Source organism: Cyrtonyx montezumae, unplaced genomic scaffold, assembly GCF_038088225.1.
Source record: "Cyrtonyx montezumae isolate F1298 unplaced genomic scaffold, pur_monq_1.0 scaffold_12, whole genome shotgun sequence".
Classification (NCBI taxonomy): Eukaryota; Metazoa; Chordata; class Aves; order Galliformes; family Odontophoridae; genus Cyrtonyx; species Cyrtonyx montezumae.
The window spans coordinates 5,093,491-5,120,388 of NW_027071848.1; the positions used below are offsets into that span (position 1 = coordinate 5,093,491).

General features: G+C 44.5%; 1 protein-coding gene across 1 annotated transcript in view; it reads right to left on the bottom strand.

Annotated features, from left to right (window-relative positions):
• ME3 (malic enzyme 3) overlaps window positions 1-26,898 on the bottom strand; it is a 113,661-nt gene that overhangs the window by 18,986 nt on the left and 67,777 nt on the right. Inside the window, exons 4-6 of the mRNA XM_065729957.1 lie at window positions 13,759-13,834; window positions 9,394-9,555; window positions 6,338-6,441 (exon numbers count right to left, since the gene is read on the bottom strand). Of these exons, the coding sequence (XP_065586029.1) occupies window positions 6,338-6,441; window positions 9,394-9,555; window positions 13,759-13,834 (342 nt within the window). The remainder of the gene's footprint in view (window positions 1-6,337; window positions 6,442-9,393; window positions 9,556-13,758; window positions 13,835-26,898) is intronic.

Below are 26,898 nucleotides of genomic sequence, written 5' to 3' on the forward strand. Positions count from 1 at the left end.
AGTTCATCCAGCCTCATAACAAGCCACGAGGTCACAGAGGAAAAAAATTGTGATGCTGCAGCAGTTACAGTTTGAGAAACATTTAAACGAATTGCTCAGGTCAGAACTTGAAGGGTGGCCCGATGACCTGTGCAGACAGTATGAAAAGGGCATTTTTGTTCACTGTGAACAGAGGATACAGTCCAACATGGATACATATATATACATATAAAGTTATTTCTATGAAGCTCCAGTTCATTTCTGGAAAGAATCACACACAAGGCCGTTCCAATCCTTGTCTGAACTTATTTTATAGCATTGCTTTCACTCAGTCATGACATAAGGCATCTGCTTTGATGCAATGCAACTGTTACTCAGTGTTATATAAAACTAGGCAGAAGTGAGCCCAAAGTATCTTTGCCTTTGTCTTTGACATTGTATTACTGCTGCTTGATATACCAGCAACCAAAGTTCTGATTTCCAAGAAAACTAAAACTGTTTGTAAAAAAAGCCCACCATCAAAGAAAATCATGCTTGGGAAGTAATCACAGAATCACAGAATCATGAAGGTTGGAAAGACCACTAAGATCATCCAGAAAACTAAAATTTTGGTGAATTAATGTAAAAGTTGACCTTTTACACCTTTGGAACGAACCAAAAGTTTGTTCTGAAACTCTCAGTCAATACTGAGATGTGATTTAACAGCACATTATATCACTCAGCACATAGTTCTGATTGTTCTAAAAGGAGAGACGAAGAGATACATTAGAAAATACAGACTTATCTGTTATTTTGTTATGAAATGGGACGTGAGTCAGATCTGTGGACGGCCAGGTTAACCACAATGCAGTGAAAGCTGGACCATGTTAAGAGGTCGTTAAGCTGGATCCACACTACGAAGCCATGACTGTTACAGCAGATGAAGCATTTACAACAGTTATCACCGCGAGACAAAAATGTGCTTGATTTTATGCTACAACATGAGCCAACAGATGGCAGTTTGGCAAAATAAGGTCTACTGCAGCCAATATAATGTTTAGAGCTCTAGGTCCTGGGTTTAGAAATTGCACTCCAGGCAGCTGCGTCATGAACACAACAGGAACTATCTTCTTAAGCTGTGCAATACTTCTAACATTAGGTAGAAGTCTCACTAGGTTTCTCTGCCAGCATAAGGACAGCCAGCATACTCCAAGGCGCAGAGCCTGCTGTGGATTCAGTGAGAGCTAAATCAACGGAAGTGACCCTTGAAGCACAAAGATAGCAGGAAATCCCTGAATCTCAGATTACTGGAAGCTGGGGAGTATGCCAAGGATGTACTATTGCATGCATGCCTGCCCTTAGCTGTATCCCTGGGTGCCTGCTATCAGCTACTGTTGGATGCAGAATATGGAGCAAGGCCATGCCAGGCTCAATCACTAAGCTCTTGGAAAGAAAAAACTCTTGACAAATCAAAGTTAACTTTCATTATAATCCTTAATGCAACAAAAAAAAAAAACCAACCCAATGAACTCTTTGTAGAGCAGCACTATGGGCTGCCATGCCACTCCTGTGCTTTTATGCAAAGTGACTTTGTGGTCCTTGCACCAGGTCTAAGAAGAGACTGCAGCTGGAAGCACAGGGCTTCTTGGGAACAGGGTGAGAGCTGGGAAGCAATGGTGTCTGGCAGACCACAAAGAATGGAGCCCAAAGAGATCTTCCCCAGTTTCATCTTTCTAAGCCAGCTGTGGTGAAGCTGGCTTAGGTAAAAGATCACAGGCAGCCTGGGCCAGAGGGCTTTCCAACACCCATAACTGCACTATCCCAAAGGATTTGCAGGAAAGTTATAAAGTTGGTTACAGCAGGGATCCCATAGCAGCGTGTCTCCATCTCAATAGCTGGTCAGAATAGCAAATCAAACTAATAAAATCTAAATATTTTGTGATGCATAGTCCTGGAGAACTGCTCAAATAGATGTGGCCTATTGTGGAGAATGCTCTGCCTGTTGGAGAGCACAAGTGACCTGAGAGTGTGTTTGTGAAGAAAACTACTGGGGAGGGACCGGACAAAAAATATCAGGTATAAAACAAACACAAGGAAAAACTATCTCAGGAGAGCTAGTTTCACTCTTTCTTCTCCCATGTTGAGATGTTGAGTGCTCGATCTCCTGATGTCTTCTGTCCTTGGCAGAGGCTGATAAAAGAGAAAGCTTCAATCTTGTCAGTCAGCCTGTTAATGAGCACTGATGGGAAAGGAAACAGGAGTGAAGTTAAGACAGCTTAATGAGGCTTCTGGAGTATGGTGCCTCTCAGCCTCAGCCTACATGCTCTGCATCCAAAATGGAGCCAGGAACTGGGGACAGGACGTCTGTCACCACCTCCTGCCACTCGGAGCCATCAAGCTGCCCTGCTCCTGTATGATGGGATTGCAGGAGTGACTGGAGTATGCCCCAGCACAGCAGCATCTCCCACAGAATACTGATTTAGACCTTAACTTGCTCATATGTCATAGAATCATAGTGTTGTTTGAGCTGGAAGGGATCCTTAAAGGCCATCCAGTCCAACCCTCCTGCGAGGAACAGAGACACCTACAGCTCCATCAGGTGCTCAGAGCCCCATCCAGCCTGACCTTGAGTGTCTCCAGGGATGGGGCAGCCACCATCTCTCTGGGCAATGTGTGCCAGTGCCTCACCACCCCTGCCATAAAAAATTTCTTCCTTATAGCCAATCTAAATCTCCCCTCTTTCAGTTGGAAACCTTTTTCCCTTGTCCTGTCACAACAGAATCTGCAATATGTCTGTTCCCTTCTTTCTCACAGCTGCCCTTTAGATACTGAATGGCTGCTCTCAGGTCTCCCTGCAGCTTTCTCTTCTCCACGCTGAACAGCCCCAGCTCTCTCAGCCCGTCCTTGTAGCAGAGGTGCCCCATCCCTTGGGTCATTTTTGTGTGCCTCCTCTGGATGCACTCCAGCAGCTCCATGTTTTTCCTGTACTGGGGACTCCACATCTGGACACAGTACTCCCGGTGAGGTCTCACAGCAGAGCAGAGGGGCAGGATCACCTCCCTTGCCCTGCTGGCCATGCTTCTTTTGGTGCCTCCCAGGATACAGTTGGCTTTCTGGGCTGCAAGGGCACATTGCTGGCTCATGCCCAGCTGCCACCCATCAGTACCTCCAATGCCTTTTTGGCAGGGCTGTGCTCCATCCTTACATCCCCCAGCCTGTACTGAACTGGGGGTTGCTGTGACCCAGGTGCAAGACCTTGCACTTGGAATTGCTGAACCTCATATATGGAGGCCTCAGAAATTCTATGGCTTACTCTGATGTAATCCTTGGACACTATGGGTGAACAGCTATTCCATCCTACAAAAATGCTCCAGTTCAAGAATGAGTCTGAGTTACCCTTTACCATGGTAACTGAGAACTGGAAAACAGAAGCAGTGTATATTCTCTTACGAAGCCCATTAGTCGTTGTGAGAGATCAGCAAATTGCCACGCTGTTTCTAGGCTCAATGGGCCAAAGTTTGCATGTGCTTGCCTCCCAAGTGGGGCAAAATGCACAGTTTGGAGCTGTTATTAGAGAGCTCAGTCATTTTCTGCATTTTAAGTGAAACAGTAATGAATGGAGATTTAGGTACCGTGCAGAAATTTTTCCAGGTGTTTCAGAAAGCGCTTTTCTTTCTAAAATTGCCCAGAAGCCAAACTTTATTTCAATATACTGTGAGTGCTAATTCTGAAGCCTCCAAAACACTCCTGGTTTCATTATAAAGTGGCTGTAATGAGACCAGGAGTTCTTTCTGCTTACTGTAGGGTCTCCAGCTCTAGAAATTTGACATCTGCTTAATGTTATTATTCTGTTAGGACAGTAAATCTTCAATCCCCTGGCTTTCTTGTGGGCTCGGACACATTCCACATCAGTGACAAACGTCCCTTGAGCCAGCAGTGATTTGGCAGTGTGGGAGGCACTCCTGCAAAGGAACTGACAGATGGTTTCTGTGAGAAGAAGCACCCTCAGGAAACAGTCAGGATTTCTTCGTGAACATCAAGCTGCAAAGGAGACTTCCAGATTGCAAGAGGTTTGTGGCAATCCAAAAGAGAAGGAGGAAGGATAAACTGGATCCCCGAACAACTGAACTTGTGTGTGGTATCACTGACTTGCACGTGCAGTCAGAGCAGACTGAAGATCACAGCAGTTCATACTCACATTTCCTTGCACACAGAAGCAGGCTACAATAAAACAGAGGCCCCACGAATTTGATTGCCAGTATTTGGATGAAAGGATTAGACATGACATCACCTTACAAGAGAGGAGCTCGCTGTTTTGTGGCTGTCTTCTCCTTTCAGCGTGGAGATTAGCTCTTATAAAACAAATGTAGGAAAATAACAGCTCTTCCTTCTCCTCCATCAGCAAGCACAGAAAAGGCAAACTGTCTGTCTGTCCCCAACATCACAGCAGTGGGTGCAATCAGCACATAACATCCCCACTGTAAATCTCATCTGAATTTATGATGGCTGAGACCACAACCTGGGTCCTCATTCCATCATTCCATCACCAGCAATGACACTGCAACACCCCTGTGGCCTCCTGGGCAAAAGAAGTGTGTGGTTTCCCTGATGGATCAGTTAGTGATTACAACTGAAACAGAAAAAAAAAAAAAAGCAAAAAACAACAAGACAGAAATAAGGAAAAAAAAATAAGGAACACAACTCAGCCCTGACAACTCCTGCAAGTTTCCTACTTTTACAGTCTCCTGTGATTTCTCAATTGCTTTTCACCAGTTTTTGAGCCTCCAAGAATTCATTCCCCTGGAAAATGTTGAAGTTTCTGATGTAAAACCACACTGCATTGAACTGACATTTAACTCAAGCTATCTTATCAAATACAAGCAACAAAATGGAGTACAGTACACAGCATTCTCTCCACTGCAGTCATCCTCAGGCATTGTGAAAGCAACGGACAGGGCTGCGTGGCTGTGTTTATATTCACAGCTATATCACAGGCTGAGGGGAAGCATTTTTGCACAGGCTGTGGGCAGTGTGGCTGGGAGGGGTGACATACTGGCCTGTCATCATAAGGGACACATATACATCATGCTGTTAAGCAGCAAAGGAGATGCTCCCATCCTAGCAAAGGAGATGCTCCCATCCTAGCTGCAGCACTGCACCTGCACAGTATGCAGCAAAATGCTGCATGGAGTGACCACATCACAATGCCAGAATTCTCCGTGAGACACTCATCTCCTAAAATTTGGTTTATCAGCCCTACATCACTCCAGCTGGGCGGTCAGATCATACGTGGAGATGTGCTTCTCACTAGATGGGACAGGGCTGTCATTAGACACTGGACATTCTGCCTCCTACTCCAAGGGAGGCCTGATGACCCACGTGCTGATGACACATGTACCACCACTCCCCTGCATTTGTGCAGGAACACACACACGCAGCCAACTGGAAAGACAGAACGAGGGAAGATCAAACATTTCTCCTTTGGTTGTAAATGAAAGACCCTACAACACATCTACAACACACAGACGTGCAGCAGCCCATGAATCAGGCACAGATTCAGCTCTCTGCCACTCCTGACCAGTGTGTCCTCTGCAGCTTTAGGAAGGGCAGAAGCTGCTCAGGAGCCTTGTGCTTTCTGGTTATTATCATTTTCTTCTTAAAGAGCTGTTCTCACTTTCTTCCATATGGCAACCTCTCCAGAAAGTCATGCAGATTTTAATGTATTCTCTCTTTTTCCAGGAGGGAATCAGTGCAGTGCCAGAGGTGCACATACAGCACTGAGGAGTGGCTCTGCTCCTTCCACATCCGACTCCCTGGTGCACAGAAACCCCATATCCCTGTGAGACAGTAGAAATGGAAACATGCATGCAGTCTGTCCCAACATGAGAAAGGCAGTGCTCAAAACCTGGCCTCATCACGCCAGCAGAGAAGGTGCTATTTTTGCTAAGAGACAGACAGGCTGTCTGCAGCTCACACAGCAGCACGCCATTTCCAATTAGCAGATCTCCGTTAACAGTGAGAGCTAGAAACTTCCTGTAACAGAAGCAAAGCAAAGTTTAGATTCTGCCTATGCTGAATGAGTCTCATAAATGCATGATGGAGACCAGATACAGCCCACGGGGCATATGTTTGACACCTCTGGCCTATATGGACAGGAAATGGTTATAAATAGTCCCGTTTCAGCTCTCTGAAGACATAAATAATTTGGACGCAGAGTGCTGAAGCACAAAGAGTCATTTGTAGGCCACCCAGGAGACCTGCATTTAAATGACCCTTCTTTGCCTGCACGATCCATTACGCTAATGTTTATTTCAAGAGTTGCAACATTTGTTCTTAAATGGAAGCAGCTCAGTGGAGCCATGTATGTAACACCACTTACTTGTTGGTAACTGCCTCCATGAACTCATCAATCAGCTCGTCGTATTGTTTCCCACGGACCCTCTTGTGTTTCAGTCCAATATAGAGTGGATCACTCAGGAGAGCCTAGGACACAAAGCAATCCTGTTGACAGCATCTCATCCGTGGCTGGGTGGAGATTTATTGCCCAGCCTACCCAAGAAAGTTTGTCAGTTGTGGTCAAATTAAACGTTACTCACTTTCCTGTGAATGCTCATGTTGCTTTCTGTGAGTAGAAAGCATTTCTGTGCGAAGTCAGCTCAGCTACAGAGTGCTTTTTTTCTGGGAATAAAGTCGGAGGGGTGTGATGCTTCTTAACTGCAGTGGGCAATGGGGCTCAGTATCCCCCCAGCAGCTCCACCAAGACTCCCTGCTGATGTACCTCGTTCCGAGTGAATAAAGCTGACCTTGTGAGAAGAGTATTTACTGTTCCATTACCACTTGACTTTGCACTGGAGGTTACTGGGAAAGATGTTGTGGCCATAAACAGCAGTGTGAGCAATGAAAGTCATCAGAAGCAATGACTGATCCAGAACAACAAGGCTCTGGGCAACCTGATCTAGCTGTGGATTCCCTGTTCATCGCAGGGGAGTTGGACTGGATGATCTTTAAAGGTCCATTCCAACTCTAAGGATTTTCTGGCAAGAGTAATTGGAGCTTTTGGGTGCTAGCCCAGAGCTGACCAGATCCTGCGACCAGATGCTGAGGTGTGCCCAAGCCCCTCAACTAGCAAGCACTCCTCTCCAGCTGTCTGCAGGTGTCAAGGCACGTGGGATTTTCATACCAGATTCATTCATTTTTCAGTGCTTGTTGTGAATATAAAAGCAGGCTGCTCCTCCTGAGCAGTCCACCAGGTGGTAGATGAGGATCCTCAAGCCTCCTGAAAAGGACTGGCTCAGTGTGGAAATGACAGATATTTTGGGGGAAATCACAGGGCAAACAGTGGCAGGACACAGGTGGGCCAGCAGCTCAGTAAGTCACTTGCAAAGCAACCCAACTTCCCTTCTGATTTCAGGAACTGAATCATCAATATTAGAAGGGGACAAGCCACTGCAAACTTATTGTCCTGCAGTCATATGGACCCCAAATATTGGTAGGTGGGCTAAAATTAGATCTGCTTTTACTGCCACAGATGTTTTCCTTTAGAAGGAAAGATGAGAGAGGTTTTCCTGTGAGTTTGATACTTAAACTCTTCGGGGTCATGAAGCAGAGCAGGACCCATTTGCACTGTTTTGCTGATTGTTCTTTTAGGACAATGGTGTTCATGGAGTATAGCCTTCCCTCAATAGCAAGCTGAGAAAGACTGATTTGCTGAGAGTATAAGAAGTATTACAGACTGTCAGAAAGACAAGCTGGAAACTGTTGCTAAAAGCACAGTGTGTCTGATGTACTTACTCATTATATCTGAAGTGCCCCAGGCTCACTGTATAGCAATAGGCAGAGAAGAACAGGATGAATGCCTACAGGAAGTAAACTGATTAACGAGTTTGATTGCGGGGCAGGATGTTACTAGAACGTAGTTAGGGTTGGGCTAGGCTGGGTTTATGAGAAAGCTGTGAAATCAATAAATTATTTTTATTGCAAATAAATACATTGATAATATTGCTGCAAAGCAGTAACTCCTATATTGTAATCCCAGCTGTGAAAACTGCTTCCACAGAGAAGATCCTGGACACGTAAGCTAAACTTGGTCTTAGGCAGAATGAAAGCGATCGACAGAGTGATTCTGGATGTCCCTTTCTCTGACACCAGCTGACTTCTGGAGATGCCTAAAAGAAATCAGTGGTGTCACTTAGAATTTTAGTGTCCCTCAGTGGGTGCTAAGATTGAAACAGATTGCCATGTGTGGCCAGAAGCTTCCCATGGGTGGGGAGGCACTTATACCCGTGTCCATCTGGAGGGGAGCTCGGAGTGTGCAGCACTCAGTGGTGTGAAAAGAAGAAGGGAGGAGAAGGAAGAGATAAAAGAATCACGCTGAAGTGCACTGCTTTATGGATTGGAACTGCCAGAAAGTGAGGAGAGTCCTGCTTAAGCCTCAGAAGGTCCAAACTCAGAGATCCCAGTTTTCAGGAAAGACTGTGTGTGGATCAGGCTGAGATGGGGTACACCCTATGTTCTACCAGTCTGTGACAGATTGCTATGCCAGAGGGATAAAACAGCCCTGGGACTGAGATAAAAAAACTAATTGTCAGTCTCAACCTAGATGTCATCTCTGGCCACTGATTTTGCTGTCTTTCTGATCAAATTCCAGTGAGCACTTCTGAAAACATCATGCACTCATGGTAGCATAATGGTACCATCTGACTTCATACACAAGTTTAAAGCTTTTACACCCCAGATTTCTATTTCTCGCAAGAAACGTGTTTGGTTTCCTGAGTCAGGTGAGGCCCAAGTACAACTTACATCAGCGGAGAAAGCCTGGCCACCACAAATAATGACAGTATATTCCTTTTGAAAAAGACATCCTCACTGATGTCCGTTCTGGCATTGCTAAAATGTGTCACTTTCTGAGCCAGAGTCATAAAGCAAAAAATCTGCCAACAGATGTAGCCCTCCTGTCTGGTTATCACGTGTAGCCAAGTGTGCACCCTGACAGAACATTGCCATTAATCATTCCCAAAACAGCCTGCAGGGATTCCCTGTTTTTGGGAATGCCACCACCTCCATGCAGACAGGGGTATCTGTTTTCTCACAGTTACCACAGGAGGAATAATTGTAGATCTTCCCGTCTGAAATCTTTCAACTCACATCACCACGCTGAAAGGTGGAGCTGATCCTTCAGCTCCAAACGGCAACACTCTTCTCTCCAGGGGACCACGAGGCTGCTCAGTGTTCACTTCAGTTTCCAATAAGAGCAAAAGTTTCATGAGCATCAAACAGGAATGCCACCTGGTCACTTCCCTGCAGTGCTGGTCTAGCCATCATCTCATCGTGGATGTCTCTGACTTTACTACCACATTTAGGGAACAGGCTTCAGCTGAGCATTAATCTCAATTCCTCCTCCCCCGTGGCAGGTTTATGAAAAACTCTAGGTCTTACCTCGTTGTCTGTGCCAACATCCAGCAGGACAGGGAGACACTGCTGCGGGTGCACTCCTCCACAAGCTGTGTACAAAGCAAGCTTCCCCACTGGGATACCCATACCATAACTTCCCAGATCTCCTAAACCGAGAATCCTCTCTCCGTCTGTCACCACGATAGCCTGGGAGGACCAAAAGAGAGCACTGAAAGGAGCAGCCAAGGCTTGAACAACAAAACCAGCACTGCTGCCTTCACATCAGTGCCATTTTGCAGTTGTATTGTGCAGAGGATATTTGTTCCTTCTACATAACACATTATATGTATGACAAAAGGTAATGGTCTACAGGACGAGTAGTAATAGTCTTAAATCACACCAGGGGAGGTCCAGGATGGATGTTAAAAAAATTTCTTCTCAGAAAGAGTGGTGATGCATTGGCACAGACTGCTCAGGGAAATGGTGGAGTCACTGTCCCTGGAGGTATTCAAGAGCCACGGAGATGTGGCACTGAGGAACACGGTTAGTGGGCACAGTGGGGATGGGTTGGGGTTGGACTAGTTGTTCTTACAGGTCTTTTCCAACCTTCATGGTTCTGTGATTCTTAGCTGTTAGTGTTACAGGGCTGCTCATTTTGGGCTGGAGATAACATGGCTGATGGGTAACTGCTCTCAGCGTGGGAGAGCAGCAGCTCTGCTTGCCAACACTTCAGCTTACACGTGGCAGAACCCAATGGGATGGCTTTGTGCATCCCTGCCTGCATAACCAGCAGCTGCACAGAAGAGATCTGGCTTTGACTTTCTGTGCAAAAGTGCTTGTTCTTATGAAATGCCCCTTGGAAGTAACAAGTTCATGCCTACCCACTCTTCAAGACTTGCTGTGGAGTAGCCAGCAGAAGAAAACTAATGCAAAACTCATTATAGCTGTGTCTCTTTGTCTCTGGTATGCCTAACTCCAAGATAGTAGACACAAGGATGGGCAAGAGGGGCTCCCACACTGCATATTTAACACCAGATATTTTTGCCACCCAGGTGTGGGTTGAATGATTGCCATTTACAATCTTCTCTTTTTTTCATTATTGTACCACTTCTTTGTGACAAGAAGGAGATAATAAAGATAAGAATAAAAGCATGCTTAATGAGGTTCAAATCAGAAGTCCAAATCTGACCTATTCAACCCATCCTGTACAGCACTGGGACCTTAGGAAGTAAAGGACCAAGCAGGTTTCACCAAGCTTTATAACTTCTAGGCTAAGACTGCAAAGAAGTTTTTTTATTTGAAGATATGCAAAGTTAATGTTAAACTGAAGACACATGTGTGTGCTTTAATAAGAACTGGGAGAATGGAGCATTAGTTGCCATCTCAACAGATGGACTTCATTTTTGGGTGGGGATAATACAGATGTGTCGGTTTAACTCTGGGAGAGCAAAGCATTTCCTTGTTTGGGAATGGAATAAACCTTTTGCTGCACTTCTGTATTTCAGGAAGATGCATACTGGTTTCTTTCAGTGTCCTTTCCCTGCATATTTCAGATGATTAAAGGGGGAAGCCACGGAAGGACTTTAAGTTATGCACAATGAACAATCATGCTCTTATTCAACGTAAACTATGCACACCTCCCAAGGCTATTTTCTCCCTCAACCTAAACCAATGTCTGTAACAGAGCAGAATTTTACATTACACACTTCAGGAATAAGCCTAACGATAAACTAAAAATACACAGGAAACATCTATTCTGCCTTTTACATCTATTTTGCCCTTAAGCAAAAAAAGCCACTCCGTTTCAGGGTGGTACTGTGCATGACACATTCCAGGGTTGTAATGCACACAGGAACAGTGACAACCCCTGTGTAATAAGGATTATTTTGAAATCCTACATACAGAATATTTGTTGTTGTCTTGTTGCTAGTCCACTGTCAATAGGAGTTAGAGATAGAGTAATTGAAAATGCAGTGAAAAGACCATTAAAACGACCAAAAACCAATTAGGCCAGAGGCTGAATGAGCCCTGCCATGGGAAATTCACCATCACGACAGCAATTCACACATTTACCCCATTTGAGGATGTTTTCCTATTTGTTTTTCCTTCTGAGTCAATGTGAAGTGTTAGTCAGTGATGGGAAAGGCTCTTTTTGGGTGGGCTCCATCTGTTTCTGGGTGTGCACTCACTCCTTCACCGCACCCTGGACGCAACTGGGACCTGAGGGCTGTATGGGGAATAGGGAAAGCAGCAAGCACATGCACTGCTGCAGGTTGATCCAGAAACTGATGCAAATTATATGAAAAAGAGACAAAATTCTGACTGTGCAGATAAAGCCTAAAAACATTAACACTGCAGTTACATGCTTGTGAAACAGAGAACACTTCTTCTGTCTTAGATGTTCTATACACTGTGTGTACCAAAGATCTCCAAAGTAACACTGCAAAATGCAGGAGAACGGAAAATACAGCACAGAACACTTTCAGTGCTGCCTGTATCACCCAGAGTAAACCAGCTTCATGTTCGTGCTGAGGGAGCACCTTATGGAAGGAGAGACAAAGGGAAGGAAGGTAGTGAGGTTGGTCAAGTAGCTTGCAGCCTGCACACCTGTCTGGGAAAGGAAATTTTCTGTACTATGCTCAGTTTGAGTGATTTCATAGGATCACAGAATCGGTGAGAGGCCCATTAAGATCATCTAATCCAACCATCAAAGTCGGTTTCAGTCCATAGCTGCTGTAACACCCTACCACAACACTATCCTGTTCAATTCTCTGCATTCCTCCTGCTCTAGCTGAGCCATCCTGCAGAAAAGGGTACAAGCTTAAGGAACCAGAAAGAAAACTAACAAAGGGCTGCCCACATTTTATCTAGTGCTTCCTCATGGACAGATTCATTAACAGTCCTGGAAGAGACACAGAAGTCCCACTCTCCTGAATGAACGCGCTCTGAAATCACTTCTTGCTCATTCTGCTTCTGGCACTTTGGTTCCTTCAGAGCAACCCAGGTGGGGCAGATACTTCAGAGCTTGGCTGAGGCTTTGCTAAACTCAGCAGAGTGCTCTTCCAGCCCTTCCAGAGGACAAAAGCACACAACTTAACATTTTCCATCACCACAGTAAACGCTGTTGCCCTAAACCTCTAAGTGGGTAATACCTCTAGATGTTTCACCACTGCCTTTTGAAGGGACTTGGTGTTATTAGTGTTCAGTGTGGTCTGAGCCTGTTCAAACTACTGGGTCCCTCCAGCGACTTAGGTACAGCTCAGGTGTATCAAAATCTCAGGTGTGTAGATGCCTACCAGTTCAGGTGTGGCAAAAGTGTGTGTACAAACACATAAGGAACCCTGCAGTCCAGAACAGATACTGATTACTACCTTCATAGTCTGGAAAATCCAGAAAGCAGAGTGTCTGAATCTCCTTCATGGACCACTGCTCTTCCTATAGTCTGTTTTGGGTGCCAGAGAAGGATGTTTCAACAAGAGTCTAATCTCTCTGTGCCAGTTTCCCCATCTGCAAAAACATACCTGTTGCCCAGAATGAGCTCTGCTCACAACCGTGATCAGAAACAAATGGAAATACTGAGATGTTTGGACAGAGTCTGGATAAAACATCTAGTTTGCATTTGTTCTCCACGGTTCCAAAGCTAAGGAATAGGATTACGTTTTCTGGAAACATTTTAAATCTGCCCCCTAGTTTTTTTCCTTAAAAATGGAAAATGCTTGCAAGCTTTTCACGGCTTCCCAATCTCTGTTCCTGAAAGAAACAGCAGACTGATAGAGAACAGAAGCCCTGTCAATAATCATGGAAACTCTCAGGCATGTATACTTTCACAGTGATGGAAGAAAGTGATTGACATGACCTGTCATAAGTGTTGACTATACTTTGTGCCAGGGACTTGCCCAGCCCTGAGCCTTACTGAAAAACACCTCAAAAGATTACTTTCTGGGTGGGGTGTCTGTAATTTCTTCAGCTGCTGGATATCAAATGCTACTTGCACAGTTGGCAGTGTTCTGAACGCTGCATGACTCATTGGGGTTGGGAAGGAGTCCTACAAGCAACTCAGTTACAGAGATATCCTAAAGAGTTTTGGTACATCTAACAAGTTGTAGGTGAGTCACAGCATACTTCAACACTCAGATGTTACATCTTCACTAACACCTTTCTGAATTAATTTATTATCATGCATACTCTTTTTATTGACCAAGGTCCTGCTATCTTTAATAAAGACGTTCTTGATTGCATATATGCATGACAGATTGTCTCAGGTTCAGCCACTAGCCTGGAAACTTTCTGAGACCGGGAATACTTCTTAATTGTCTTCTTAAATAGGCAGACCCAAAGAGTTCCATTCAACATCCCATTTTACATCCAACTCCTTCTAAAATCCCAGCCCAAAGAAGACATGACACATACCTTAATATTTTCCTCAGGCCAAGAGTTTAGCATTGTTGCAATATGGCCCTTGTCATGGATGGTGATAAACAACCCCCTAGGAAAGAAAAAGGTTCGTATTAAAATAGAAAAAATAGAACAGGTGAAATTCAAAAATTCAAAGAAATAAGCGAGTGAGCACAAGAACAGAGTATTCACTTGCATGGAAATGAGACCTCAAGGGACTGCTAATATCAAGTTCTGTTCTCATTCCAAAAGCCAAAGGCTCAAGATCCTTAATGCAAGTTCACTCTACAGCCACAAGTGTTGCACATTTCAGCCTCGTCAAATGTCTTTGATTGGAGAGTAAACTCTGCCTTAATCTAGACGACCTCTCTTGTTAAAATAATTTTGGTAACTGCAAGGGAGGCTGACAGTTTTACCTCAAGCCTTGTTACACGTCCTTTGATGAGCAGCTAATTGCTGGCAGTTCAAGCAGTGAAAAGTGTGATCCTTCTCAACCAGCTACCAGTGTCAACAATCATAGAATCAGAGAATACCCTGAGTTGGAAGGGACCCATGAGGATCACTGAGTCCATCTGCTGTTGAACAACAATCTTGATGGCTACTGCAGAATTAGATATTTCGAGTCCCCTTTCTAGTCAATGGAATTCTAAAAACATGGAAACTCTTCTGGAGCTTGATCTACACGAGAGATGGATCCAGGATGGCGCTGAATTGTGTTCCAGAAATGCCCGTATCCATAGACTACATCAGGAATCCAAACAACATCTTATGGTATGAACAGCTCTGCTGTAAACAACTAAGTTAGACCCAACCTGAAGCACAGGGCACCCCTCTGGGCCTGGGGTTCTCATCAACCCCTGCCACATGATGCCAGGTGACCTCAAAGAAGTTTGCTTTGCTCCTAGCAGCTGTATCCCCTTTTGCTCTATGTCTCAAGGGACTGTAAAAGTGGCAAGGGAAGCTTGGCTTGCTCTGCTTATCTAGCCTGAGCTTGTACATAGCTCTAAGGCTACATCTGCAAATACCTTTGAAAAGGGATCATATTTAAGAAGTGGAAATATTGGCTGTCTTAAAACATGAGCTGTATATGCTTCACTGTGTAACTCAGTGCTGTTCCTCCACTGTCACTGTGAGATCAGTGGTCACAGTGAATCCATGCAATGTGAACAAACTGGTCAGTATATGCCACGGTGATTGCCTTGACAAGTCACTTAGCCTTGCAGCACTTTATTTTTCTTGAATATCTGACCCTGTCTTTTTCCACTTGCATTCAAGAAATGCAAAACAGAAGAATGAGAAAATTATGAGAAACACAATAGGAAGTTACATGCTTGGATGAATTCTTAGTATGAAGTATCTGCCACGGCAATTGTGTACTTCACTGCACTAAACACTTCTCAACAGAAGTTCACCACTGTCTAAATTACAACGTCTTCTTTTAAATAAAATTAGGAACTTGAAGGCAGCATTCTAGGAACATATTTTTAGACTTGTGGCTTATCTTCCTCCTCTTTGATGTCAATACCGAAACCAGGATTGACATTGACTGATCTCTGCTTGGATATTTTGAGACTTTTTGATGCTCCTTTTTAGCATCACTAACCCCTGAGAAGCATTCTCTTCCATATGTCTCAGGGTAAATTGCTTATGTTGCTCATAGTATCCCCTAAGCAGCACAAATCAGGGACTCTAACTTGATTACTCCTCTTGGCAGGCTGAAGCATACATTTTCTTTGCCTTGTTATCTACTCACAAAAGCATGAGTTGTACTACTGGTTAGCACTGCTTCTGGAACAATGGAGAAATACATTACTGCTGCTTACATGTCCCTACTACTGCTCAGCCCCTAAAAGTTCAGATTAGGTCGCAGTTTGGGGTTGGTGAAATATTAGCTAGAAAAAGTCGTATTTTTAGAGGAGATTGGAAACAACTTCCATTGTTCATCCACATGAGTGATGAATAAACAAACATAATTGGGCTGCTCTCTCTGGCAAAGACTTCTCTCATACATCTCTTTTGGGAGGGCAGATATCTTCCCACAGTCTACTGTGGGAATCCGAATGAAGAGAAGGATTACTTTGAAGGGAAGAAAAATAAAAGTGCTGACTTCAACACTGATCGAGATGCAATCACACAAAAAGATCAGAAATGAAAAAAGAAAAAAAATAAAAGAAGGAAAGTAATGGTTCATTTATTCACTGTAATTCTTTAAAACTGTGCCCAGTAACCAATGAGCTAATCACATACACGCAGCCAATCTCAAAAGCATTATTCACAGATGTTAAGTTCATAAAAAAGGGGTGCTGCATTGCTGCCATCCACATTTAGAAAGGAGTTATTAACCACGACTTGAAAGCACTAATTAGTAACATCGTTGCAGATACTCCAAGTTATGACATGCTTGTAAAAAGAATGGCATTGTTTCAATGCAGCACTTGCTGTAAATAATAGACACCTCTTCTTTCATTGTCTAGTTGTGTGCTTCATACGTTCAGATCCCATTGGTGCTGAAGGGAGTCCACCAGCTATTTCATCTTAGAAAAACACTCACTGCTTGCAGCTGAACCTGAAACCCAATTGCCTCCCCACCACCAGTCTGCTGCTGCTGCATATGAAGTGGAGAGGGCAGTGGGATAATTTCCAGTCTCCAGATCTGGGAGAAGAGAGTCTAGGTCTTCTGAAATCTCCTGACTGCTCTCATTGCTTGGGAGTAGTGCCCTCAGTGCTATCACCATGGCATGTTCTGCCTGAGGAAAGGCTGGCATCAGTAGTAGGGTTGGTGTCTGAGAACCAGGCAGGGAGAGGCACCCCTCTCAGAATTTGCATTCCCTTTCTCAACAGCAAGTTTAAGCAGGGTCTTCCATGGTGACTTCCACGGATCCTTTTCTGGAAATTAAATGTCTATGGCAAACACTGACTCTGCATCCAGGTTACGTCAGTGTACAACGGTTTCTAGTTATAGCTGCTTTTCCCTGCAGTCACATGCAGGGAGCAATTCAGATGAAGAATTGCTCCTTATTTTACTCCAGATTAAATTGGATAGCTTGATTTAGACTAAGAATTAATGGCTTTGAAAGGGAAACCTCCAGGAGCATAAAGGGCCATGGATCTGGGTAAGGTGACACCTCTTGCTGACACAGCCACGTGAGGAATTGGGCACATACTTAATCAGGACTCGTATTCCCTCAGTGCTGAATCAGAAAGCCAAGGGCCAAGTTTCAATAAAACACAAAACTTTCCAATGCCTCGAAGCACCCACCTGGACCTGAACCTGGTCCAGGATCTCCAGACTTCGTGAAGGTGTCAGACTTTAGGCAAAAAGTAAAAAGTAACTGACCCTACTGCACTTAGGAGTCCCATGTCAGTCCCCATTCAGAGAGGTCCCCATGAGAGTTGTGCTCTCCCAGCTGGCAGCAGTGGTTACCCACAGAGATGCACTGGCCAGCTTTACCCACTGAAATAAGATGCTTAAAATTGGCTGAGGGTAAATCTTTCATAAAATCCCTTCAACAAGCCAGGCAGAAGGGAAAAATGAGCTCTGCAAACTGAGCTCAGCAAAAGCTTTGCTGATGACTGAACAGGAAAGATTAGCAGCCAAGTTTCTTTCAAGGGCAGACAGCTTGCAGGAGAGGTAAAAGCTTATTTGTACTTTGAAGGACAGCAGGTAGAACTCTGAATACTGAGAAATACAGGCCAGCAGTAAATAAGAAACATCCGAGTGGCAGTAAAATCAATTAACTTGATCTTTTTCTGGGGGAAAAGATGCAGACTAAGCATTCTGAAGAAAGAATGCAATGTAAGCAACAAATTCTGCCTTTATCACCATGCCTTCTCCATCTCTCTTGGGATTGTGTTTGATGAATTGCTTCAGAGAACAAAAAGACAGTGAGGCTGTTTAAGTGAGCACGCTCGGGACTCAATAAAAATGATCTGATTAAAATAAAATGCTAAAAATGTAAGTGGTTTCGATCACGTTCCATAACATGGGCACTGTGTGAGGCAAACACACAGAAAACTCACCTGCCATTCACCTGTACACCGCCTGTACAGCAACCTGCCATTCTGCATTTAGCTGTTCTATATCTTTATCTCCCACAGAGCTATGTACACAGCTAGCTGGAAACCAGGCACACGTGGAAAGGAGTAAAAACACAAGAAATAGAGCATGCTAAAAATCAACTGTCCCAGAAATGTCAATCCAGAACACATGCATTGTACCTCTATTACTGGTTAAACCTTTGTGAAGCTGTTACCTTTGTGGAGATAATTCAGAACTGGGAGTGCTCCACTCTACGTTAGGGTTTCAGGGCTCCCTTAACATCTCTGGTTTCACTATAGCTGCCTTCAGTTATGGTGAAAATCAGACTAGATTTTATTGTGCCACTGAGTATGTCTGTCAGGTTGCAGGAAAACTCAAGGAATGTAACAACTTCTTACTTTGTCACTAGGACAGTATTTCAGGATGAATTTCAGCAAGTCAAGCCAAGCTGTCTGAACTGCACTGCAGGATCTTGCAGGCTTCAGGACCCAAAGGGGTTGGATATGCTCACCTAACACCATGCAACACCTTTTCTCATCCCTAAGTCAGTGACATTTCTTTTTCCTTTCTTGTTGTGAGTTCATGGAAGTGCTCCAGGAATTATAAAGCTACACAGCTTACCATGTGCACCAGTGGAAGGATCCCACTGTGGACCTCTCTACTGGCTACATCCTGGCCATACTAACGGTGCTATGAGAGACCCACAGTGAAGGCAATCCCAGAGCTGCAAAACTCATTTTAGAAATAGTTCAGGGACTAATGAAACAGGAGAGAATTGATCTGAGGAAGTCAGATCAGGAATGCCAGATGGTGATGATAGATTTTCAGAATAAAAACTGAATCATAGACTCACTAAGGTTGGAAAAGACCACTGAGAACATCTAGTCCAACCACTAGCCCATCCCCACCATGCGCACTGACCATCTCTCCCAGTGCCACGTGTACATGTTTCATGTTTCTTCAACAACTCCAGGAAAAAAAAATCGTTTATTTTAGACATATGGGAAGGAATAAGTGTGAGCATGTCTCAGGTATCAGGAAACAAAAATACTCTGTAATGCTTTCAGCCAATGAGAGGTTACTTCAAAAAGGCAAAGTGGCATTTCTGTTCCTCACCTGTGAGGTTAGCAGTGCTTCCTTGTGAGGTATTTCCTCTTAGATGAAACAACATATGGAGGAGCCAGGAGTGTAACCTCTGCAGCACTACTGTTTATTAACAGGCAATTTGCAAAGCTTCATTTCACAAAACACAGAAGGGAGAAAAAAATATGCAAAATCTTTCCTCAGTGCTCCAAATCTCACTTCGTTTCTGCCTAAAAGTCTCTCTCTCCCTAATTGCTTTTCCTTGGCAAGCACCAGTGCTTCTGTGGTTGTGCCTGCAACCCTTCTGGTATTGTTCTTCCCTTTTTTTTCCCAACCTACTGCTGCCTCTGACATGCAATCAAACAGAAATCAAGTGCAATCAATGCCTTAGCTTTGGCAAGCTCCATGTAACACCTCTTTGAATGACCAGCATCAATTCCATCCACCAACTTCACCATCCTGGTCACAGCAGAACACACGATGGATCTGACTGACTGATTTGTATACTGGCATGAACTTCCCTAACTAGCTGAGAGACGACCATGTATATGTTGTAAATAGGTTGTTGTGGAGGGAAAAAAAAGAAACACCTCTAAAAGGATTTCAAAAGCTCCTAAGTTTACATAAGTTGAAAAACACAAAAACCCCCACTTCAACCAATGCAACTTAATCCTTTTCCTCTCTCACTCCTTTCCTCCCTCAGTCCTTTAAGAGGGACTGTTTAAAAAAGACAAAGATATTTGCTTAGTAAGAGAGGTATGTATCTGCAGAGTACTATCCATTTTTTACTGGTACTACAATGGCTAGGGCTGCTCAGGATTTGGTATCTTAGCAGAAAGAACACAAAAACTCAACTGCAGATTGCTTTATGCACAGCAAGCCATTCATCGATCTTGTTTACTGGATCCCAGAAAAGAAATATCAAAGATGTTTTGTTTAATTGTGTACCAGCTTTCATCTCCTATAAGTAATTGCTCTGAGAAGAGGGCTTGATGGAGGGACACAGATCAAAATAGAAGCTGAGGTCCCTGTTTGACACACTGCTTGTTGTCCAGGACAAGAGAAAGATGCCTGCAAGCAGTCCTATTCCTTCTGTGCATGCTGTTGCACCAGTGCCTGATGAATTGCACAGCTAAATCATGAATATAGCAACAAAAATCAAGATTTTCTTTCATTTTCTTAACTTGATCTAGTCTGGGTGCTATGGGGAGAACTCGCTCCACAGATAAGGAGAGGATAAAGACAACCAGGAGGGTTGGCATCAAGAAAACAGACAGAATAGTTAGGTCAGGCAGGCAGGCATCATAATTCAGTGCCTCCATCAAGACAGGAAAAGCTCATTCTCAGAACAAAAAATGCTCATGGTCTAATGTTAAACATCTCTGCTCAAAACCTGAAGGTCATGAAACCCTGCCCACGTTAAAGACCCCGACTGTTTTGACTTAGTAGGGCCTGGGCTTCCTTCAAAATGGGTAGGAAGTCCATGGGAAGCCATTACTTAAAAAAGCAACAAACAAAAGGGATGAGTCAGATCTCTGCTAACACTGCATGAGAACACTGCTGAACGGCAATGTGGAAGTTGAGATGTTACTCAGAAATGCATACCAAGATACCACACACTGTAAAGGGCTTTGGTTTGGAAGAGACCTTTGATGATCATCTAAAGCTCACCCTTGACAGAGATACTCTTCTGAGTTTGGCTACATTATGCCTCAGGCCCAGATGACTGGTTGGTATTTTGGGTGCTCAGTGCTGCACCAGCGACAGACACGAGGGAGCAGTTGATGGCCTTGGCTTCTGTTGCATGCCAACCACAGCAAATTGCCTCCACTCTGCCAGAACACATTAGAGGATCCACACTGTGGATTCAAGGCCTGTTTGTGTCAGAGATGTGGTAAAATGTTCTACTGAAGCCCTACATTTGGGTTTGTTTATTTACACTTTGAAGACCAAATCAACAGCTTGAGCAAGGTGAGCTTCTAGAGATACTTCCACCAGCTGCACTCCTACTGCTGATTTTTTGACCCAGGTCTCTGTCAGAACAGGAGAAGAGCGTTCAGGAATAACAAACCTTGACATTGCTTGGCTTTTTTAGGGAGCTTGAGATTATAGCTGCCTGTGGGATATAGGCTTTGGAGAAACTGCGTTAGCATGCACTGATTTGTCTAAATGCAGTACAATTAACCACCACATTGGACAAAATCTACATGGTGATTCATCAGTTATTTTTACAGATTTGTTTATAATAAAAGCCAGAAATTTTCTGTTGTTTTAAGGTAATTCTCTTTGCAAACTGAAGGACACTGAACAGTACGCTGAGGTCTCAATGAAAACATAATCAAAACAAAGCACAATCAACTATTAATGAAACCTACACAGGGAGTTATAAGGCAAAATCCTATAATTAATGTATGTTATGAGATTTAATTTAGAATAATCATAATCTGTGAGGTGAATGGTTGCATCAGCGTTACAAAGTGTTCCTAGAGTTATCATCAGATGTTCTAGGCAGGAAAACCAGAATTCAGAGTGGGAGCCAGAAGATGCAGGCTCCAAGGTACAGCAGTGGAAGAATCACTATCCATAACAGTCCCCTAAACCCACAAAGGGATTTCTCCATGATCCCAAGGGGTGGCAAAGAGCTTAAACTGCAGGAAACTGCTGAGTATCAGGTCTCAAAGATGTTTGCTCTGACACCGTTTTATGGAAATAGTTGTTGATATAAAGGAAAAAGATAATGAGGTTTGTGCCCCCACCTCTCTGGGGAGGGGAACACAGACCTTTCTCTGACAATTATTCTGACATCTCACCACAAAGATAGCAGCCAGACACAACATGTGTTGCTTCACACCTCATTCCTGCTGAGCCTTCACTAGCCCAGCCCTGACAAAGAGGAGAAAAAGCTTCCTGTAGGAGAAAGCAAATGAAAAAAAGAGGATGGGTACAGGGGTCTCAGGATCAAAAATGCATTGATAGGGAAAGAGAAAGGACAGCAAGCAGAGAACCTAATCTGTGCCAGCTGCTCCCTGGAAAATTGGTGAGGGAAGGTGAGAAGCATGAGCTGGTGTGGGTGGCTACAGTAGAGCACAGGTGGATATGGAGAAAGGATGAAGGGGATGTGGAAGGGAACAGAAGGCACTGCACATAGGAAGTGTATGAGGATAGCAGACAGGGGTTGAGAGGGATCCTAGATTCGTTGGTTTTGTTCAGAAACATCCTGAAGAATAAACAGTTCTGTCTTTTACTCCATGGGACAATGACTGAGAAAGATCAGGAAAGAAACGACTGACACCACTACACAGCAGTTTGAAAATGCGGAAGGTTGGCATGCAGTCCTGTTCATAAACCAGGGCTGAGGAGGTGAACAGACCCAGACTGCTTCTGGCTCATCTCAAACTGCTCGTTCCTTCTGGATTCTCAAGACAAAAGGGTTTAACCAGAGGACTGTCATGTCATAGTATAACTCAACATTAAGTCCTGTTTGTCTTTCAAAACTTCAGAGTCTGATTACTTCCATGTCATTTTCAGAAGTACTGTTTCAGCACTGGTATTTCAGAGGAGCTCTGAGAAGCTCTGTGTAAGGATTCAGCTCCTGGATCCAGGGCTGTGTAAAGACCAGGATTTGAGGTGAGAGAAAAGATCCCACCATCCAAGGATCCTAGACACCAGCAGTGTGAGCAAATCTCAAACACAGTATCCTTCACTCCATTTAAGCTCATCATGCTCAAGTGTCTTGAGACACAGCTGTAGAATGGCTTCAAATATAAGGAAGGAAAATCTGACTCAGCCCTGATTTTTTTCTGCCTTTTTGTAGACTGAGTTCTAAACTGGCCTGTGTGTTGGATCCTGGCAGAATCTTAGTAATTCAGAAGAGGGTTGCAAAGAGAGCCATGTTGAAGTGAGCAATCACTGCTGTTGCCCAGAAATGTTGACCAAGGAACTCTTATCTGTTTTAACTGCTAAGCTCATAATGTATTCTATTTTACATTGTAGTCCAGAGGTTAAGGTGGGATCAAAACTCCATGGGAAGCTAAATTAAATCCTACTCTCATAACATTTCCTTCCTGTGCTGTGAAAATTCTTCCAAGACCCACACTTTGGCTTTCAGAGTACACTGCAGGGAACCCCAAGACTGAACACAAAGTTAGGACAAAGTTTGACAAAGAAAAAAGGTATTATTTTGACAGTACCACAGCAATCAGATAAAATAAAATCTGCCTCTTGATTTCTCTTTCAGATGTGGATGCCCTGCTGTGAGGGGATGAGGATGCTCGCTCTGGCGTGGCCGTGACACAGCAACGTGTCAGATGTCTTACAGCTGCTTTGTGGCATGGCATATAATAAAAACTCAATAAAAAATCTGTCAGAAAAATGTATCATTTTTATATATAAATATTCCATAAACTAATGAGGTAAAGAAGTGTTTCTCCTCACACATAATGTCCTCAGGTCTTCAGGAGGCCGCTCCATAGCTCAATAAACACTTCTGTCTGAGAATTTCATGCTGGCTGGTGTTATTTCCCCTCCAATTTACATCCTGGTATTCATTATTCTAAATAACCCTGCTCCCTCCTCCTTGTCTGGGACATTTTCTGTTTAAGGTGCGGTTGTTCCTCGTGGCAGCCGCACAGATTTATGCCAGATTAAATGTGAACATATCCTCTTGAATTTCCTCCTCCACGTCACCCTCTTCTGGCCAGCTCTGCCTCTTCCTCTGAACTTCTGCTAAACCAGGGAATTTCAACAAACTCAAGCCATCTCTGACAGCAGAGGTATCTAGTTAGGCTGAGCCGCCCTCAGCAGCCCTGGGCTCCCTCTCTGCTTGCTGGTTTCTCTTCACCTTCTCTAGCCATGCTCTTCTTGCTTCATGCTTTGGCCCCATACTTAGGACTGCCTCTCAGCTGTAAGCTCTTCCAGCCTCTCAAGGCTTTTTGCATGCTGTCCTATGACACCTTTCACAGATCCCTCTCTTTAACCTACTATGAGACCAGTCCGCTCTCAGTGATGTTACCTATGCAGGGATTATAAAACACATTCAGCTTCTATGCTGCTTTCAGCAGCTCCTGGAAGAAGGCTGAACCTTGCTGCTGGCAAGAAGAGATGTTATGACATTTGTGTGTTTTTGCAGGAATTACAGATCACCTTAAAGGATTTCAGAGCACAACTTTCTGGACAATTCAAAACCCAATCTTCCCATTCACCTTTGGTCTGCGTCAGTTTACAGAAGAGAGAGCACAAACAATTCATAAGTTCATAAGTTCATAAGTTCATAAGGTTGGAAAGGACCTATAAGATCATCTAGTCCAACCATCCTCCTATCACTATCTCTACCCAACTACTAAATTAAGTCCTTTAGCACCTCATCTAAACGCTTCTTGAACAGCGCTAGGGATGGTGCCTCAACCACCTCCCTAGGCAGGCCATTCCAGGGCCTGACCACTCTTTCAGAAAAGAAATGCTTCCTCAGGTCTAATCTAAATCTTCCCTGGCGCAACTTGTGACCATTCCCTCTCGTCCTGTCATTACTTATCAGGGAGAAGAGGCCTACCCCCTCCTCACCACAACCCCCCTTCAGGAAGTGGTAGAGTGCAATAAGGTCTCCTCTGAGCCTCCTCTTCTCCAGACTGAACAATCCCAGCTCCCTCAGCCGCTCCTCATAAGACTTGTGCTCCAGGCCCCTCACCAGTTTTGTTGCCCTTCTCTGAACACGCTCCAGGGCCTCAATGTCCTTCTTGTAGTGAGGGGCCCAAAACTGAACACAGTACTCGAGGTGCGGCCGTACCAGAGCTGAGTACAGGGGGATGATCACCTCCCTGCTCCTGCTGGCTACACTATTTCTAATACAGGCCAGGATGCTGTTGGCCTTCTTGGCCACCTGGGCACACTGCCGGCTCATGTTGAGCCGAGCATCAACCAACACCCCCAGGTCCTTTTCCTCTCTACATTCTTCAAGCCATTCTGCCCCAAGCCTATAGCATTGCATGGGGTTATTGTGGCCAAAGTGCAGGACCCGGCACTTGGTCTTATTGAACCTCATCCCATTGAGCTCAGCCCAGCTGTTCAGCCTATCCAAATCCCTCTGAAGGGCCTCCCTACCCTCAGGCAGTTTGACACATCCTCCCAGCTTTGTGTCATCTGCAAACTTACTGAGCATACACTCAATTCCCTCGTCTAGGTCATCAATAAAGATATTAAACAAGATGGGCCCCAAAACTGACCCTTGGGGGACACCACTCGTTACAGGACGCCAGCTGGACTTAACTCCATTAACCACTACCCTCTGGGCACGGCCCTCCAGCCAGTTCTCCACCCAGAGAAGAGTGAACCTGTCCACACCACGGGCTGCCAGTTTCCTCAGGAGAATACTGTGGGAGACCGTGTCAAAGGCCTTGCTGAAGTCCAGGTAGACTACATCAACAGCCTTTCCCTCATCTACCTGTCTGGTCACCCAGTCATAGAAGGAGATGAGGTTGGACAAGCACGACCTGCCCCTGGTGAACCCGTGCTGGCTGGGTCTGATCCCTTTATTGCCATGCACGTGTCGTGTGATCTCCCTCAATATCATCTGTTCCATAACTTTCCCTGATACCGAGGTCAGGCTGACAGGCCTGTAGTTCCCCGGGTCTTCCTTACGGCCTTTCTTGAAGATGGGAGTCACATCGGCAAGCCTCCAATCTTGTGGGACCTCTCCAGATAACCAGGAATGCTGATAGATGGCAGAAAGTGGCTCGGCAATCACCTCTGCTAGCTCCCTCAGCACCCTTGGGTGGATCCCATCTGGCCCCATGGACTTGTGGCAGTTCAGATGGAGGAGAAGATCTCTGACCGTCTCTGCTTGAATCACAGGGGGTGCATTATGCACCCCGTCCCGGACTTCCAGGTCAGGGCAAGTACCATGTGGATAACTGTCCTGTCTATTAAAGACAGATGTGAAGAAGGCATTGAGAACCTCAGCCTTTTCCTTATCATCATTCAGTGACTAGTGACAGGTCTATGGGATTTACTCTTTACATTCTAACTTTCATTTGGTTTCATAGAAGCATAGATTGACTTAGGTTGGAAGGGACCTTAAAATTAATCTTGTTCTATCCCCTACCATGGGCTGGTTGCCCTCCACCAGCTCAGGCTGCCCAGGGCCACATCCAACCTGGCCTTGAGCACCTCCAGGGATGGGGAACCACAGCTCCTCTGGGTAGCCTGTGCCAGGGCCTCACTGCCCTCTCAGTGAAAAATGTCCTTCTGAAATATGTCTAGAAATGGCAGGTAGATTTCTTTCCTATTGCTCTGATTGAACAGCAGTTCAAAAAGAAGCTCTCTGTTGACAATTCTGGGGACTGACTGATATTTTACTTGCTCACTTTTCATCAGGACAAAGATCGTTATTCTGTCAGGCTTAATTTTAGCACCATCTGCATCCTGTTAACTTTTATTCTCTGGGTTCCACTTCATCTCAACACGCTTTGCATTGCTGTGCAACCAGTTCTTAAGGATATTCACATCTTCTCAAAAGAAGAATGAACCTAAGCAAGTTTTACCTGTGCCTGTGGCTTTCCCCTGGTGGTGATGCACCAACATCTTCCAGTCCTGCTCTCAGGATGCCAAAAGCTTTAGCAGAGCAGCTGACAGCTATACATTTTCAAATACTAGAATGCTCAGGAAATATCCAGTACCTTGAGAGGCTGTGGGCTTATGCCACTATAACAAAGTGTTCCTCGCTGTTACATTTTTATTATGCCCAGAGAAGTTATGGATGCTCTGTCCCTGGAGGTGTTCAAAATCAGGTTGGGTGGGGCCCTGGGAAACTGTCTAGAGACAGATCTGGAGGGTGGTGGCCCTGCCAGGGGTCCAACCCTGCAAGGGGGTTGGAACTTGATGATCCTTGGGGTCCCTTCCAACCCAAGCCACTCTATGATTCTGTGATTACACAAGAATTAAAACTCTGATACAATCCTCTGAGATAAGTTCCCTTCTCTGCTTTCTCTTTGTGAAAAGCTATGGAGTCTCTTTTCAGAGATATTGTCATGATTAAAATA